The sequence below is a fragment of the Lynx rufus genome, unplaced genomic scaffold (genome assembly GCF_022079265.1).
Source record: "Lynx rufus isolate CCGP_SWC_20201006 ecotype Redwood Valley unplaced genomic scaffold, mLynRuf1.p SCAF_11, whole genome shotgun sequence".
Lineage (NCBI taxonomy): Eukaryota > Metazoa > Chordata > Mammalia > Carnivora > Felidae > Lynx > Lynx rufus.
In genome coordinates, this window is record NW_025814825.1 from 60,266,135 (window position 1) to 60,282,779 (window position 16,645).

General features: G+C 58.9%; 2 protein-coding genes across 2 annotated transcripts; both read left to right on the plus strand.

The window, feature by feature from the left end:
* The first annotated feature begins 367 nt into the window (after positions 1–367).
* Positions 368–2,069, plus strand: HMX3 (H6 family homeobox 3). Its single transcript, XM_047072750.1, has 2 exons — positions 368–767; positions 1,396–2,069. Exons 1-2 carry the CDS (start codon positions 368–370, stop codon positions 2,067–2,069), a joined length of 1,074 nt encoding a protein of 357 aa, XP_046928706.1.
* Positions 2,070–12,509: 10,440 nt separating this feature from the next.
* HMX2 (H6 family homeobox 2) lies at positions 12,510–14,265 on the plus strand. The gene is made up of 2 exons (XM_047072751.1): positions 12,510–12,777; positions 13,712–14,265. The coding sequence occupies exons 1-2, from the start codon at positions 12,510–12,512 to the stop codon at positions 14,263–14,265; spliced, it is 822 nt and encodes a 273-aa protein (XP_046928707.1).
* Positions 14,266–16,645: the final 2,380 nt, after the last annotated feature.

Genomic DNA, 16,645 nt, shown 5'->3' on the forward strand with positions numbered 1-16,645 from the left:
CGCATTTAACTTGGATGACATTTTGATTTCATCATTAGCATCCGGCGCCGGATTGACGCAGCCCCGAGCCGGGGACTGCTCCCGCCGCCTCCTCCCCGGGAGCTGCAGCCGCCGCCGAGCCGCCTCGCTCCCTCTGTGCCGCGGCTGGGCCGCTCCCCGCCCCTCAGCACCCCTCCCACATGCGAGCCCGCCCCGGCCGGGTCCTCACCCCGCCCTCCCGCCGCTGGATTTGCGCCTGGGGCGGCCCCCGACTTTGCGCCCCGTAGTTGAGTTCCGTTTATGGTCTGATTTCCGGCTGCCCGCCTGCTCGCCCGGCCGCCCGCCCGTCCCGATCCCTCCCTCCCCGGGACCCGGAGGAGAGGGGACCATGCCGGAGCCCGGGCCGGACGCCCCTGGCACGGCTAGCGCGCAGCCCCCGCCGCCGCCGCCCCCACCTCCCGCGCCCAAGGAGTCCCCGTTCTCCATCAAGAACCTGCTCAACGGAGACCACCACCGGCCACCCCCTAAGCCGCAGCCGCCCCCACGGACGCTCTTCGCGCCGGCCTCCGCCGCCGCCGCCGCGGCCGCCGCCGCCGCCGCTGCGGCCAAGGGGGCTCTGGAGGGCGCCGCGGGCTTCGCGCTCTCGCAGGTGGGCGACCTGGCTTTCCCCCGCTTTGAGATCCCGGCGCAGAGGTTTGCCCTGCCCGCGCACTACCTGGAGCGCTCCCCGGCCTGGTGGTACCCCTACACCCTGACCCCCGCCGGCGGCCACCTCTCGAGACCTGAAGGTACCGACCTCTCTTTGAACTTTCCTTGTCCTCCCTGCGCGCCAGTACCATCCCCGCCCCGCGCTGCCTCCCACCGCAACCCTGGGACCCCTGCACCCTCCAACCCGCTGTTTGGCCAACTTCCTCCGGCCCCGGGCTTGCACCTACCGCCCGCGCGCTCTGTTGCGCTGCCAGGGAATCCAGTCCCACTTGGTGAGAAAAGAGGTTGGAATTGGAGCCGGGGGCGCGGCGCTTCCCGGGACAAGTGGCCTGGGGTATGAACGCGGAGGCTTCAGCCGGCTGCGACTGGGGACAGGGCCTGGATGGAGGGAGTGAGCCGGTGGGGCCCAAGCCAGAGGAGAATCTCTCCGTGGGCCCCTGGCGGGGGAGCTGAGGGAAAGAAAGGAAGTGGCTGCGCCGCCACCGGGTCTGTCCGGGTCTGTCGCCTGCCCTCGGGAGGAAGGGGATCCCAGGGCGCGGAGCCCCTGCCCCGGCCCAGCCGGGAAGGAGGCCCATGGGAACGGAGAGGCCTCGAGGCCTGGGGCCCAGAGGCTACCGCGGATTGAGCCTGCGGCCCCCAGGCGCCAGGCCTCTCTGAAGGCTGTTTCGGTGTGCGTGTGCGCGCGTCCGTCTGTCTGTCTCTCCCCAGCTTCGGAGAAGGCCCTCCTGCGAGACTCCTCCCCCGCCTCGGGAACCGATCGCGACTCCCCGGAGCCACTGCTCAAGGCCGACCCCGACCACAAGGAGCTAGACTCCAAGAGCCCGGACGAGATCATTTTGGAGGAGAGCGACTCGGAGGAAGGCAAGAAGGAAGGCGAGGCCGCTCCGGGAGCGGCCGGGGCGAGCGTGGGGGCGGCGGCAGCGACGCCGGGCGCGGAGGACTGGAAGAAGGGCGCCGAGAGCCCCGAGAAGAAGCCCGCGTGCCGCAAAAAGAAGACGCGCACGGTCTTCTCGCGCAGCCAGGTCTTCCAGCTCGAGTCCACCTTCGACATGAAGCGCTACCTGAGCAGCTCGGAGCGCGCCGGCCTGGCCGCGTCGCTGCACCTCACCGAGACGCAGGTCAAGATCTGGTTCCAGAACCGCCGCAACAAGTGGAAGCGGCAGCTGGCGGCCGAGCTGGAGGCGGCCAACCTGAGCCACGCGGCGGCGCAGCGCATCGTGCGGGTGCCCATCCTCTACCACGAGAACTCGGCGGCCGACGGCGCGGCGGCCGCGGCCGCGGGGGCCCCGGTGCCCGTCAGCCAGCCGCTGCTCACCTTCCCGCACCCCGTATACTACTCGCACCCGGTGGTCTCGTCCGTGCCGCTGCTAAGGCCAGTCTGAGGCCCGACAGGGGAGGGGGAGGGAGCGCCCGGCCGCCTTCCCAGATCCCGGAGGAGACTGGGCCGGGCCGAGGGCGCCGAGACGTCCAGCGGCCTTCGGGAACCGGGGCTTGGGCGCGCGGCCCCGGCCTCCCCTCCCCCAATCGGTAGCGTTTTGTAAGTATTTGCAATGCATTTTCGTGCAATTCACCCCTAATGGATTTGAGGCGCTTCTCCTCTTGCTTTTGGTTTTGGTTATATTAAGAAAGAGCAGGAAAAAGACAAAATTCCCGGGTCGAAGATTTCGGCTGGCTGAAAGATGTAAAAGGTGCAGCACTTCTCCCCAAATTTGCATTGCGCTGTGGTTTTTTGGTTTTATTTTTAGAGAAATAAGCCCCAGAAACGTAACCCCCTTAGCTTCTTCTTCTTTTTTTTTTTTATATATAACTATTTTCAGAAGTCCAGAGAGAGAGAGAGAGAGAGAGAATTCAACTTGTGGTACTTTCATTCCTGGATTTCTGGGTGTGGTTCTTCCTCTCCACCTCCAGTTAGCCTCCCTAATTTTCAGAATCTGAGCAGCCTCTGGGAGGAACCCCGACTCAGGCCACTTTTCCAGCAGAGGTGTGTCACAGGTGACCTCTTTATCTGTCCCGCTTCGTGACTGAACGATTCTCTAAATGTTTAAAGGGAAAAGATAAGACAGGCCTCAAGCAGACTTCTGATTATTGAAACAGCTCCACATCTGGCCCGGTGTGAGTGGTCTTATTTATTAATAGCATTTATTTTGGGGATTTCATTTGTTGGTAAATTATTATTATTACTAGTATTGCTTTGTGCCCTGTTTCGAGAAAGTCCATCCAATATTTAAAAAAAAAAATCTGTCTTTTAGCCTCTCCCCCTACCTTTTTGTTCTGCTGTAACTGTTGTACTTTCGAGCTGTGCAATATTGTACAAAATTTCCTGAGAGCCCTGCCTCTTTCTCCAGGGAGAGAAGCAGACGTTTTCACTGTGTAATCTTGGACATTGGTTTAGGAGAAAATTAAGAAGGGGAAAGGGAGGGGAGGAAAGAAACAGAGATAGGTAGCAATGCTCAAAGGAGTGAGATACGCATACTGGAGCGCTTTAAGTGAAGGACAATCAACTTAGGAGAATTTTAACTTATTTGATATATGTACAGATTTCTTGTAAAGTTCACCCTCAATTCCACAGGGCTCCTGGCTCTGGCCCCCAATCTGTTTTCTTTTTGTCGGCTACACCTGTTGTTCTGCAATAGCTTGGTGTTCTCCCCGCCCTGCCCCCCATCTCCCTCGCCACTACCCGGGTTCAGTCCCTTTTTAAGAAAAAGAGAAAAAAAGCCCACAAAATATTGTTACATTTACTGTTGTCGTGAAATCGAATTAATTAAAAAGAAAAGAAAAGCGAAGCGTTTCGTGTCGCTAGAGTGTGTAAACTTCGGACGATTTTCCGCAGGGCAGGTGTCTCTGGAAGCCTTTTCTGCCTCGCTCTCTGGCTGCCTCTGCGCTCGCGGAGTCCGAGCTGGACGCACATCCCCGTAATCCAGGAGGCGGCAGAGACAGAGGCGGCTTTGTTCCCGACCAGGGCTGCGCTCTCCCCAGTGTTTTTCGAAGCCTGCAGAGCCCTGCGCTCAGAGGGTAACGCGGGGCGAGGACCTAGGCTTATCTAGTTTGAGAAATTGAGCGAAGCGGCCGCCGCCAGCTCCGAGATGGCTGATAAATTTCTGAACGCTGTGCTACAGCCTCGTGTTCCGTTCCCAGGCCACGGTCCCTTCAGAAGCCCCGAGATTCTGGGCAGGACATTCCTAGGCATTCGTCAGCGGGCCTGCAACGCGGTGGGCTCGGTTGCAGCCAGGGGCGGGGGGCCGGGGGGAGGAAAGAAGGGGGTGGACTTAGAATTTAGCTGTGGCCGAGGCGGGTCGCGAAGTCCAGCTGGGAGAGGCCGGATCGCGAGAGGGCCCTAGAGAAGGCGGCTGCCAGCTCCCGGACAGGGAGGCCTCCGCCAGCCTTGAGGAGCTGCGGCTCTCGGGGCGGCTCGGGTATGCGCGCGGTCCCGGTCGGGGAACAGAGACCACCCAACTGTGGCCGCGGCCACTGAAAGGACCTTGTCTCCTCCCGGCCAGACCCTTTTCTGTCCACGGGCGCCCGACACCTCAGCGGCGGCCTCTCTGGTCTTCTGCCCCCACCCCGGCCCATGCCAGAAAGCGCAGCGCTGGCGGTTCCCACGCGCTCGGTGCGCGGCCAGCGGAGGCGCGGCGCTCGGGGAGCCCCAGCGCAGCGCGTGTCTGCGGGCGGAAGCAGGTGCCTGCGCGCTCCTCGCCGACCGCGCGGCTGCCTGCCTTAGAGCTTGGGGTCCGTACGCCCGACTCCAGGCAGGGCAAGTCTGAAGCTGGGGAGCCAGAAGGGGGAGATGAAGAACCTGTAGACGGTCAAGATGCCGAAGAGCACACCGCCCGGCGCGTCCGCTGGGGAGCGCCTGCACGCGCTCGCATTCCCTCTCCCAGCGCTTTGCTGGGTTCTTCAAACCCAATCCACACAGTTGAGTCTGCTGTGGCTGAAATGTTGGGTGTCGTTTTCTACTGATGGGAAACTGCCCCCAAATAAACTGGCATGCGTATTTATGGCACAATTTTAGCCTGAACCTCAGTGAAGATAGATCTCCCTTTATTTCCCTGTGGTTTGGAATAAAAACGAGGGCATGTGTCGTAAATGAAAAATAAACAGAAATTCAGGGTCAAAATATGTTGTTCCTTGTGTTACCTGAAAACACAGTGATGCCTTTTACTGTTGGCAATACTAACTGTGGGACAGGCCAATAACAGCTCATTAAAAATAATGTTGCAATAGCAAACACATCCTTAGATTTTTACAGCCAGAACACGATGCTATCAAATGCCAAGAAAATACTTCTTTATTTGTGTTTGGATTCTAGAAAACGGTTCTTGACTGACCCAGTCTTTACCAAGTCGAGAAATAACTGGTTCCCCATATGCAGCGTTTATCCTTTGTCCTGCTCTCCCCGTCTCTCTCTCTCCCTCCTATGGGGAGCTCCGCTGCCCTGCACCCACGTGTTCCCACCCCCTCCCTCCCCCAGCCACCGTGCCTGCCCTAAGGGAGAAGGGTCATCTGGCCACCTCCAGGGACTGGCCGCTGTGTGAGCCTGAGGCTGGCCCAGGCGGGAAACTTCCACCTCCCTCCTGTCAAGTCGGAGTGGTGGTATTTCTCCCAATGCAAGAGAAAGAATTGTGCCAGAGTGTGGGGGCACCATGCATTGCTCTACACAGGAAGCATCCTCGGCTCTACTGCAGGGCTTTCTGAGGCCTTAGTGTCCCCAGAGTCCAAGAAAGCTCTTGGTGGGACTGTCACACCCCAAGAGCTTGTTGGGGTCATCTTCCCCTACAAAGAATGCCCCTCCCCACCCCTGCCTCCGCAGGGATTGCCGGGAGTTGCTGGAACCCCTCAGCAGAGGGGGGGGGTGTCTGAAGGAGCCACCGTGCATCTACCCAATTCCTCCAGGACATTCCATTGCAGGATGCCAGGGCAGCCCCTGTCCCCTACCCTAGGACACTGAACCAACACTCCGGATTTTATCCATTCAATCCCCCCCCCCATCGCAGAACCTAGCCTTCTCTCCACCTACCCTGACTTCAGACCCTTCCCTATCTGCACTCCCTGTCAGTCCTCAAATCAGTGCAAATGACACTGTCTTTCTGCATCACCCAAATAGACACACCAGCAAACCACACATAGGGGACACTCCCGTGTGATATAAACACTCGCCCCACACATGAACACATTAGATAGACCCTAATGAACACCATACCCAGGTGCTTGCGGTACACCCACCCACATATGTGTTCATCATCACAGCTATCGCTAACACACAAAGTCAGGCACACCTTGTTTGAGGGGACCCTGGGCAGCTGGTTTTCTCTACAGCCTCAGGCTAAGTAAGGCAAACTGGGTAGAATCCCTTGCTACATAAGGCAAGCCTGAAATCCTTCCAGCAGGAATGCCTCGTGCATTCCTCCTCTCCCATCTGGGACAAACTAGCGGAGCCTGCCAACACCCCACCACGGACTCCCATACTCCTATGGGCTGGGACCTAACTCGGAGCCGAGGTCCCCACAATGTGGGGCTCTGCCACTCTGAGCGCCCTCGATCGCCTCCGGGCCCTGGGAGACGGCACAGCCAGCGCGCAAGCTGTTTCTGTTGGCAACACAGATGTATTTCTTTTATTTGGTAGTAAATAGAGCGGGTGTGTGTACATCAAACAATAGCAGGACAGATATAAACTGCCCCCCCACCCGCCACTGGGCGCTCATTCTGAGCCGGGACGTCCTCCTGGCAGGCTCCCGGCACGCCAGAGCCGGAGGCCCCGCCGCGAGAACCCCAGAGCGCCGTCCTCTCCTCGCTCCCAGAGCGCGCGTCTTGGAGGGTAGAGCCCGAAGAAAGGAAGAGAAGGCAAGGTCGGTGAGATGTGCTTTCTCTTCTGCGGGCGGGCGCACGCTGGGCCAGCTAGGGCCTGGGCGATGGGAGCGGGGTCCGAGGGCTGCGCAGCCTTTGGCCTTTGGGAGCTTTGGCGAGGCCTCGCGTTGTTGGGCTCCCCAAGCCGGCGCGACGCGCCCTTGCGTGTGCGCGGGGCACCTCAACTTCCCTCGAGGGGCGCTGCGGGGTGCAGACTTAACTGCCCGCCTCCGAGACTCCATTTTGCCCCACCTCTCTCGGTTTTCCACGCCCCGCGGCCCGGTGACCCATCCAGAGGGCCTCTCCCCTTAGCTATCTAAAACCAGACTCTGCAAAGCAGCTAGGAAAAGATGCCTCCACTGGGTCGCCAAGATGGAGTCAGGGTGCAAGAACCCTGGGCTCCATAGAAATCCCCTCTTGGGATCCGGAGCGCAGCTGGGCAAGCTCGGGGGACTACTCCTGCCAGGGCGCGGACACGTGGCCCCGAGGAGGCAATCCGCCAGGCTCCTCCTCCAGGCTTCCCGCCCACTCTCTGCCCACCACCTCGCCCTGCCTGCCCGCTCTCCCAGGCTCCTGGGTGCGAGAGATCCGTGCGTCCCGGCGTACGCCTCTGGAAGTGTGCGCGCCAGGGTGCACGTGCCCCGGTCGAGGTGTGCCGGGCGGATGTTGACCCTTTGATCTATAAACAACTGGGGGTTGGATGGGTGACGAAAGAGAGGAAAAGGTCGCAAAAGATAGCTAGGCCGGCTGTACTTTGGAGCCCTGCCTGGTGCTCGGACCCGGATCTCGAGTTGAGATTTGGGTGCGCTCGTCCCGGAGTGTGAGCCCCTCCTGTGGAAGTACCCTAAAGGCTGCTCGGGTGGGGAGCGGCAGCTTCTGGAGAATCTGGTCTCAGACGGCAGCGCAGTCCTAGCTCTCCCCGGGGTCCATTTAACCGCCTGGGATTTCTTCCCACCCTTGTCGTGCCTCTACGATCCGGTAGACCTTCACGCAAGCGTCGGGCAGTTTCGGAGACCTGAGGCAAGGGATAGCTGGAGGCTGCGTGCCTCGTTGGAGAGTTCCCAGGAGGTGCACAAGGGTTGTACTCGCCCAAACCCTTCCTTGGTTGCTGCTCCAGACGAATCTGCCGGGAGAAACTGCCCACAATCTGGGTCCCTTCTGGGGTTCCAGAAGGATTCCTTCTGGCTGCGGTGGAAGAAGAGGAAAAAGAGCTGGGGTTGAGGTGTAGAGCGACCGAGCGAGCGCCCGGGAGAGCGCGTTGCGCCCATCACTTAGGAGCGGTCAGGTGGAGTCACCTGGTGTGCCTCACCCGAGCGCAAATGTCTTAAAGAAATAGAAAGAATCCCCTTCTCTCCTGAGCTCCTTCGCCGCCCTCGCCCCCCGTGGTGATGGAGTGCACGCATCAGATTTTCATCAAAGTTCTATTAAGTGAAACATAGGTTGCAGGGCACCCTTTGATTGAAACAGTTTAAATTTTAATTGTGTTTTTAATTTGACATATAGTTGCAGAAAGGAATGACACTGCGTCGCCAAGGGGCGGTCGATTTTCTTAATTTCTCCCAGAGGAATTGATGAGTCTATCAGGCCACTAGATTGGAAACCCATTAAAGCTCTCTGGTTAGGCTGTTAATTGGAACTTGATGGATGTGGGGGGGGGGCGGTGTCGGGGCTCGGCTATGCTGATCCAATCTTCATGACTTTCTGTTTTCCAATAAATTACACAATTCATTTTCCAGCCGCAGATTACATAAATTGTACACCTCTGGGGCTCTCTTTTTCAAATAGGGAGCCCTTTTCCCCAAAAGCCTATTGCGAGATGTCATTTGCACCAAAGAACGAACAGCAGAGGTCCTTGAATGAAAATCGAAACATAATCAACGTTTATACTTAGAAAATTTATTGAGATCATTTTCTCTGGTATTTCCTTATTTTAAAGTTTGGACGCGCCATATATCATAATCCAGTCCCGTAAAGGTGGGGGGGCAGACTGTGTTTAATATTTATCGAAGCTTGATTCCAAGATCAAACTTGTTTATGACTTCATCTGTCATTTCGGAGGGAGCCTTCTTCCACTATTACTCGGCTCAGCCAGCCTATTTCCCAACTGCTGCAGAGCAGAGAGGATCAATTTTTATTAGGCTCGGCAAGTTTGCTCTGGGCCGCTTTAATATTGAGCAGTGGCATAATCTGGAGACCTAAACTTTAAGCGTCCTTTCAATCTCGGAAAGTTTATCATTCCTTGGAACCCGGTTGTGTCTAATTCCTAGGGAGGGAGCGATCCCCAAAATGAGGAGGGGCCAGAGCCCAGAGTTTCCGCGGTTAATCTGAATGGAGCAGGGAGGGGCGGAGCTATCCCGAGACTCCGATGGGTGGGGTGGGAGGTGGTGCGGAGTTGAACGATTGCTACACTCGAGGGCAGAGAGAATGGGTGTCTGTGGGTGCTGGTTCCTGGAGCTAAGGGTTCCTGGGAGTGTGTTTTACAGCTGTGCTGGGCCCAGGAGAGGGCGTCTGGGCCTTTGAGCTCTGGGTGATGTCTCGGGGACCCCCGGATGCCCCAAAGGGATGGTGGGAAGATCTAGTCTTGGCCTTCCGGCCCCTACGGTGTGACTGCGGTCAGTGCACGGGGTGGGGGGGCGGAAGACAACGCAGGTGACCCGTTCAGAATAGCAGAGGAGAGCCTAGAGGAGAGTCCTTCGGGTAGCAGAGCTGGGAGTCCGCTGGTCTCCGCCACGGCCTCCCGGCCTCCGTCCTGCTGCCACCATCACTTCCTTGGCTAAGTGTAGAGTGTGAGTGTGCGCGCGCGCGTGTGTGCGCGCGCACTAGTCAGAGCTCAGAGAACGTTTGCTGCCTCAATGCGTGTGAACGCGTAACCGTTTATGCAAGCGCGTGCGTACAGCTCAGTGCGTGCGCACAGCTCAGTGCGTGCGCGTGAAGAAGTGCGGGGTGTGCAGGTGATAGAAGCTACGCAGGACTCAGTTGTAGCGCACCTCTGTGTAGACCAGACGGTCAATGCGAGAGAAAGTAGGGTGCAAGCAGAGTACCAGGCCAGATGGCTCCTTTTGACCTCCCAAATTAGCCTGGGGTGGGGGTGGAGGTGGGGGCAAAGTTGTGGGGTCGTGGGGCTGCGTGGTTTCCTAGTTTTGAGTCCTCAAACCAGGCTGCATGGGTCAGCTCACACCCCTCCCCACCTGAGCTCAGTCCCTCGCTGCTTCCGGTCTTGGAGTTGCATCTCTGAAGCCTACCCCAGAGCCCTGCCGCCACCTCTTAGGGTCCCTGCCCTGGCAGAGGCCAACCCCGTGGGCCCTTGACCCCGTGCTCTGAAGATAGCTGAGGTCCTCACGGACTCCATACCAACGTCTGCTCCACACCTCGCCCCCTCCCAAGGGCCTGGTATTGGCAGTGGAACAACCTTGAGCTTCAATCTTGGTTACTCTGCCTGGGCTGGTCACTTTTCCCCCCCGGGAGCCTCAGTTTCGCCGCCTGTACAATGGGGTTAAAGATCTGCACCACAGGTTGGCTATGAGGATTAACGTGAAGAATGATGGGAGGCTCCCGGCGTGTTCCAGGTTGCTGGCACCAGGTATTTACTAATTTGGAAGGGTCCAATCAACACCCGCCCCCCCCCCAACTCTGCTTTCTTCCCCAGAGAGTGGTGGGTTCTACTCCCTGGGCTGGCCAATTTCCCTTAGGGTAGCCTTGGCTAAGGCCAGGAGATAACGCCCACTCAGGGTGTTTGAGGAGGCAGAAAGGCCGCAGGCGGCTGAGAGTCGGCTGTGTCTTTCCAGGAACCTCCCCTCTGTCCCTCAGCCATGCGGGAGCGCGCGGGACAGGCCGCGACGTGGCCCTGGAGCTTGTGCCGCGGCCGCGCAGAGGACGCACAAATTGTATTTCAGCGCCGGGTCCTTCCGGGTTAATGAGCTGACACCATGATTAAAGCTGACCATTTGTAATGTGTCTCGACCCCGCCGCCGAGCCCTGAAGAGGTTAATGCGGTGACGGAGGCCGGCACCTGCCCCTCGCCGGCCTCCCGGGCCGTGGCGCACAGCCCCTAGCCCCCACCCCCTCGCCTGCCCCTGCTCGGCTGCTCCGCCGACTCCTAATCAATTAGCCCATTAACGAGCCCTTCGAGGAGTTAAGTAGCGAGAGGTTCTGCCACGGGTAGGGCTGCAGTCGGTAACTCACCGAGGCTAATGATATTATAAGCGCTTTACTCAATAACCCCGCGCGGCGCGGGCGAGGAGGGAACTGCACCGTCATGGTGCAGCGTCTGGACATTTGTGGGGACTGATTCCAGAGTCTCCTATCACCTTGGTGGCATTTGGGGGAATATCTTAGGGGCAGGGGGCTCCCAAGAGCTCTTGGTGGAGCGGTCCTGGGGTCGCAAACCGAGCTGGTGTTGCCTGAGTGCCTCGGGGCCTTACTTCACCTTCCTTTCCTCTCAGCTTGTGTAGACAACCGTGCCCCTGTAATGTTTTGCCTGCGCCTGGCTGCTTCGAGGTCCAATAACAGCTGATAGGGAATTAAAGGGGCAAGAACCAGGGCTCAGAGGTCGCCAGGAGGAGGGAAGGAAACACGGTTTATTGAGCACTTACCCCTCGCCGCCTCGGAGTTGGCCATGCAGACCTAACTGTAACTTCTTCCAGGTAGGCATTTCTTCCCCCAAGTTTAGGAAAGGAGGAAATCCAGGCTCAGAAGGTTTTAGTGTCATGTTCAAGGTCACCCAGATGAGATTTGAATGGACTTTGCCGAATTCTAAAATCATGACCCGTTCTCACCTCTTTCTCCTTTTCCCAGCATCAAAGCGCCTCTGTCTCTGCAGCAATTCTGTGACCTGCAATATTTGCCAAACAAACAAACAAACAAACCCAGAAACTTGTGAAATAGAGAGTGGGCTGTGGGCTATTCAGCAAAAGTTTACTGAGTCCCTACTATGAGCTCCTAGGTCTCCTGGGCTTTCTGCAGCTTTCCATCCCTATCTAAGGACATCCTCAAAACAGGAGAAAGGGGGAGAGGCTAATGAGAAGTTCATTTCCGCCAGGGAGGGCGGTGAGGCTCTGACTCGTCCTGGTTCGCAGTCTGTAAATGGTGGGGCCGGGACGTGAAGCAGGATGTGTTGCCACAAGATGTAGGTCTCTCCTCCACACCCCCAAGGATCTGCCGCAGGGGTGGGACCTGTAGGCTGGGATGGTCAGAAGTTGTCTGCCCCGGGCCTGCCAGTTAGGGTCCCAGGGAGGGCATCAGTTCGGAAGCGCATGCTCTTAACGCCCCCTCCCTCCCGCGCCGGGCGCAGCGGTCTGCGGGGCGCCGGCTCTGCCTGCCGGTCCGGGGCCGGAGGGGTGGGAGGGTAGGGAGGATCTTGGAGCAGCCTGTACCAGCTCCTCCGGCGGTGCGAGGACCGTCGCCTGAGGGAGGCGTCGGGCCGCTCCAGCTCGGAGCCCCGCGCTGCCCCTGCCCCTCAAGAGGGCCGGAGTCCGAGTGGTCAGAGTCGCCACAGCGGCCAGGAACCTGGGGCTGGAATCTATGCTGCTTTCTGCCCGGCTGTCCCTGGATGCACACAGCTGATGCCCGCCGGGTTCTCGGCGCGCTCCGGGGCGCACAGTCGCTGCGTGCCGGGCCTGGGCTTTTTGAAAATTTCCGGGGCCGCTCGGCGGCGCTGCGATTGGCCGCGTCGGGGTAACCTCTATGCAAATGAGGCCGCGCCACCTCCGCGCCGGCGGAGACCCCGCGAGCTGGCGGGCAAGGAAGGGGCATTCGCGCCGGGGCTGGGCGGGCGCACCCAGAGTCGGGCGGGCAAGGATCCCCGCGCAGCCATCCTGTGCCCGCGTGTCCCCCGCGCAAAGGGGACGCCTCACCAGCTTCGCCGCCCCCTCCCCCTGGCTCCCCTCCCCGCCCCTCCCCCCGCCTGCCTGCCTGCACCACCTTCCACCCAGATCGTCTCTAAAGGGAGTTCTTGGTTTCCTCCGATTTCTTATGAACCCAGGATGGGCAGCAAGGAAGATGCAGGCAAGGGGTGTCCGGCGGCCGGCGGCGTCTCCAGCTTCACCATTCAGTCCATCCTGGGCGGGGGCCCCTCCGAGGTGCCACGGGAGCCCGCCGGCTGGCCGGCCAGGAAGCGCAGCCTGTCCGTGTCCTCGGAGGAGGAGGAGCCGGACGACGGCTGGAAGGCACCTGCCTGCTTCTGCCCAGACCCGCACGGCCCCAAGGAGCCGGGCTCCAAGCATCACCCCCCCATCCCCTTTCCTTGCCTGGGTAAGGATCTCACGCCGCCGGGTCGGCCGCGAGCAAGCTCTAGGGGCGGGAAGCTGTGCCGGGGTCCAGGCCCCCTCTGGCCAGAGCCCCGGCCGCCCAGGGTCGAGGGAGGAGGGGAGGGGACGCGCGCGTTGTTGTCTCCTCCTCCCGGAGGGGGCCCGGGAGGTGACTGGGAACACAGACCTCGCGCGGCGCGGTCTTGGAGAAGGTTGGGTTGGAGGGAGAGTGTAGCACAGCGGGCTGGGTACAGGGCCGGCCGCACACACGGCTCTGCCCTCAACATCCCCCTCGTACATCGGTCGGATACTCTCCGAGCAAGAGGTCTGGAAGTCGGGTGCCAGCGGTCCGTCTGTCTCTACCGCAATCTCTTCCAGCGTCTTTTTTCTCCTCTCCCTCCCTCCCCGCCCCCCACCCTGGGCCTGATTACCACTCCAAGATGATTGACAATGGTGCCTTTCAGAGACGGTTCCTCTTTACAACATCTGACAGAGGGGAGCCCCGCGTTAGTCCTTAGCGTGATTTCCGAACAAACGGCCTGTGAAATGATGCCATACTATAAAGCTCGGGGAACTCTGCCAGCTCAGTTATTACAAGGCAAAATCACCTTTTAAAATGATGCTAATGTCCCCCTCCCCCCCCCACCGTCCAGACCTCCTCCCCCTGTTGCCACACGTCCTTTCACGAAGCTGGGGGCACCGAGACCCCAGACTCGAAGCGGCTGGATCCCTCTCCCGCTGCTTTCCAAGGCCAGGGTGCTGGGCTTCGGGTTCCGGCGAGAGGGAGAAGAGAAAGGGGTTGGGACCAAGGCTGCAGCCGCCGGCCGCACCCCCCGCCCCCATCACCACCCCCGCCCTCCCACCCCGGGTCCTGGCCAGAGCTGGGGCTTTCTGAGGCTCCCCAACTCCATGCCCTCCTGTCTGTTCTCACTCCCCAGGTACCCCCAAGGGCAGCGGAGGCGCGGGGCCCGCGAGCTCGGAGCGCACGCCTTTCCTCTCTCCTTCGCACCCGGACTTTAAGGAAGAGAAAGAGAGGCTCCTGCCCGCGGGCTCGCCGTCGCCAGGGCCCGAGCGGCCGCGGGACGGCGGCGCCGAGCGGCAGGCGGGCGCCGCCAAGAAGAAGACGCGCACGGTCTTCTCGCGCAGCCAGGTGTACCAGCTCGAGTCCACCTTCGACATGAAGCGCTACCTGAGCAGCTCGGAGCGCGCCTGCCTCGCCTCCAGCCTGCAGCTCACCGAGACCCAGGTCAAGACTTGGTTCCAGAACCGCCGCAACAAGTGGAAGCGGCAGCTCTCGGCCGAGCTGGAGGCGGCCAACATGGCGCACGCGTCGGCGCAGACTCTGGTGGGGATGCCGCTGGTGTTCCGGGACAGCTCGCTGCTGCGGGTGCCGGTGCCGCGCTCGCTCGCCTTCCCGGCGCCGCTCTACTACCCCGGCGGCAACCTCTCGGCCTTACCTCTCTACAACCTCTACAACAAGCTCGACTACTGAGCGGCCGCCGGCCCCGCGCCGCGCTCCCCGGGGCCCCGGCGCGGGGCGGGCTGCGGCCGGAAATATTAAGAAATACACCATGTGTATTCGTTATCTCTTATTTATGGCCTCTGCCCTACTTTTCGTTTCGAGCGTTTCGGGTATTTATCGGCCTTTTCTCCAGCCACATCGCCTGCTCTCGCCTCCCCACCCCCCCCGCCCCCCAAAACCAGTACGCTTTGAAAACCATGTCGGAGGGGATGTCCTCGGGTGGTGGTGGGAAAGGGGGTTTCGGCCAGATCGACAGTGACCGGTAGAAAAGAAATATCAGAAAAACGCCAACCAAGCCAGGTACACTCCTCACCCCATATAGACACCTGTATGTAGGTACATGCACACGCAGCCGGCCAAGCCAGCGGGGGGCTTTGGACAATGAGCTCAACGCCCCTTTTCGTTTCCCTCGTCCCGAGGATGGGTAGGGGCGAAAGGGGGAGATTTCAGATCTGTAAATATTTTTAAAGAGGAAAAAAAAATAAAACATTTTAAGCATCGTTGCCAACTTTGGTGAGATTGATTGCCCAGCGTGCTGACGCGCGGCTTTTCTTCGTTTTTGGTGGAAGCGTGCGACAGCAGAGGCCGGGTCTCCCCACGTGGAGGGTGGGACCGGGGTCAGGGGTTAAAGGTGGCGACCTTGGCGCCGCCGAGGCGGCACGTGGGCTGGAGCTGCACCCCCTTCCACTCCCTTGATGCCCAGAGTCCTGGCTCAGGCCACGGTGCACCTGGACGGGAATCCAGCTCCGGAGCCCGCGCGGAGAGGGACAAAGGCCGGGAGCCTCACTGCTGAAGCGCTGCCTCCCGGGACTCAGTATCTACCCAGCACTAGGAGCGCCTTGGGCTGGTCCGCAACAGGGCGCCCTGCGACGTCGTGCAACCCGTGCCGCGAGCCTCCTTCCGAGGGCGAAGGTCAGGTGGGGTGGCGCTGCCTGAACCAGGTAAAGAGCCCGCTTTGCTCGTCCCTTAGCCTGGCGCGACAGGCTTGCAGCCGCTCACAGTTCCGAAGCCGGTGGCACACTTGAGCGTCCCTCGCGGCGCGGGAACCGGGCGCCGAAAAGAGACGATTCGGCTGAGCAGGGATCTGAGGCTGGAGACTCGGCAAAGAAAGCGCGGGAGGCAGAGGCGCTTCCCCGCACTTTTCAAAAATTGTTGTTGTTTATAGTTTTCATTGTGCGTGGCTGAACGGCGGGGTCAAGGGCAAGCACTTGGCCGGTCGCGCTGAAAGGGATCGCGGCGCGCCGCCTGCACGCCCACAGGCTTTTGCGCCACGGGATGGGAGGGCGAGGCGCCCAGAGAATAGCAGCGCGAGCGGCATGTAAATCGCAGAGTTTTGCAATGTTTGACCGCAGCCGCCTGTTCCTTGTAAAACGTCGGAAAAGATGGCTGGACCTTAGAGGAGGAGGGTGGCTCGGTGTCACGTGGGGAGAACTCCCCGGCCCTCCAGCCTCTGGTCCTGAGGTCCTCTTAGTCGGTGCAAGGGTGCTGGAAGTGCGCAACGCGGAAGTAGGACCTCACCCTCTGGAAGGAAAACATTTGCGTGATAGACTGGTCTCTGAGCCGAGAGGCATCGAAATTCATCAGCGTTTTATGAAAATATAGGATACCTATTAACCGTCTATGTGACCCGCAGTATTCTGCCTGAAGTGCTGGGTCTCTTGTCCACATTTTGGGGTCATTGTTTTCCTCTCACCTAAGCTCTCATGAAAATTACAATCTTTTTCAAGATGACGTCAGAAGGATGTTATCCAAGAATACATCCGCCTATTCTAAGTTTGTTCTAGTCCGCTTATTTCATTTCAGCTTAAATACAGTAAATATTTACTGAGCCCTAGAACTTGCTGAGAACTCTGCTGACTATTGTATAGTCAGAGAGGGAAAACAAAAGAGACACTGGATCCGTTTTCTTCTAATTTATTTGGTCCATATATTTTATTTCCATGAAGTTTTTCTTTCCAGATGACCCCCTTTAAATTCTTCTTTTCCTTTAAAGTTGTTATTTGAATATTCCATGGAGAAATAACCCATTTTCTCCAGGAACTACTTGTATAGGAATATTCCATCCATATCATTATTGTCTGCATTTCAATAGATTATGTGTTCGTCAAGCAATGATGGTTTTAACAGCATTGGCTCACTATATCCTCCTTATGCTTACTACTCTTATAGGAAGTGGCTTTCTCTAGCCACTCTAGGCTCTTAATGGCAGTGATTTTGCCCTTAAAATATCAAGGATGACACTTTTCAAGTTTGTCGTATAGTGGATATTTCAATCTTTTTACTAATCCAGAAATTAGCCGTCCAAGGTGATCCAACAGTGTAATTAGTTTTTAGGAATTCCTCTCTCTTA

Coding starts and splice junctions, on each gene's coding strand:
- HMX3 (XM_047072750.1), top strand. CDS start 368: ATGCCGGAGCCCGGGCCGGACGCCCCTGGCACGGCTAGCGCGCAGCCC. Junction 768..1,395: donor CCACCTCTCGAGACCTGAAG/GTACCGACCTCT, acceptor GTCTCTCCCCAG/CTTCGGAGAAGGCCCTCCTG.
- HMX2 (XM_047072751.1), top strand. CDS start 12,510: ATGGGCAGCAAGGAAGATGCAGGCAAGGGGTGTCCGGCGGCCGGCGGC. Junction 12,778..13,711: donor CATCCCCTTTCCTTGCCTGG/GTAAGGATCTCA, acceptor CTCACTCCCCAG/GTACCCCCAAGGGCAGCGGA.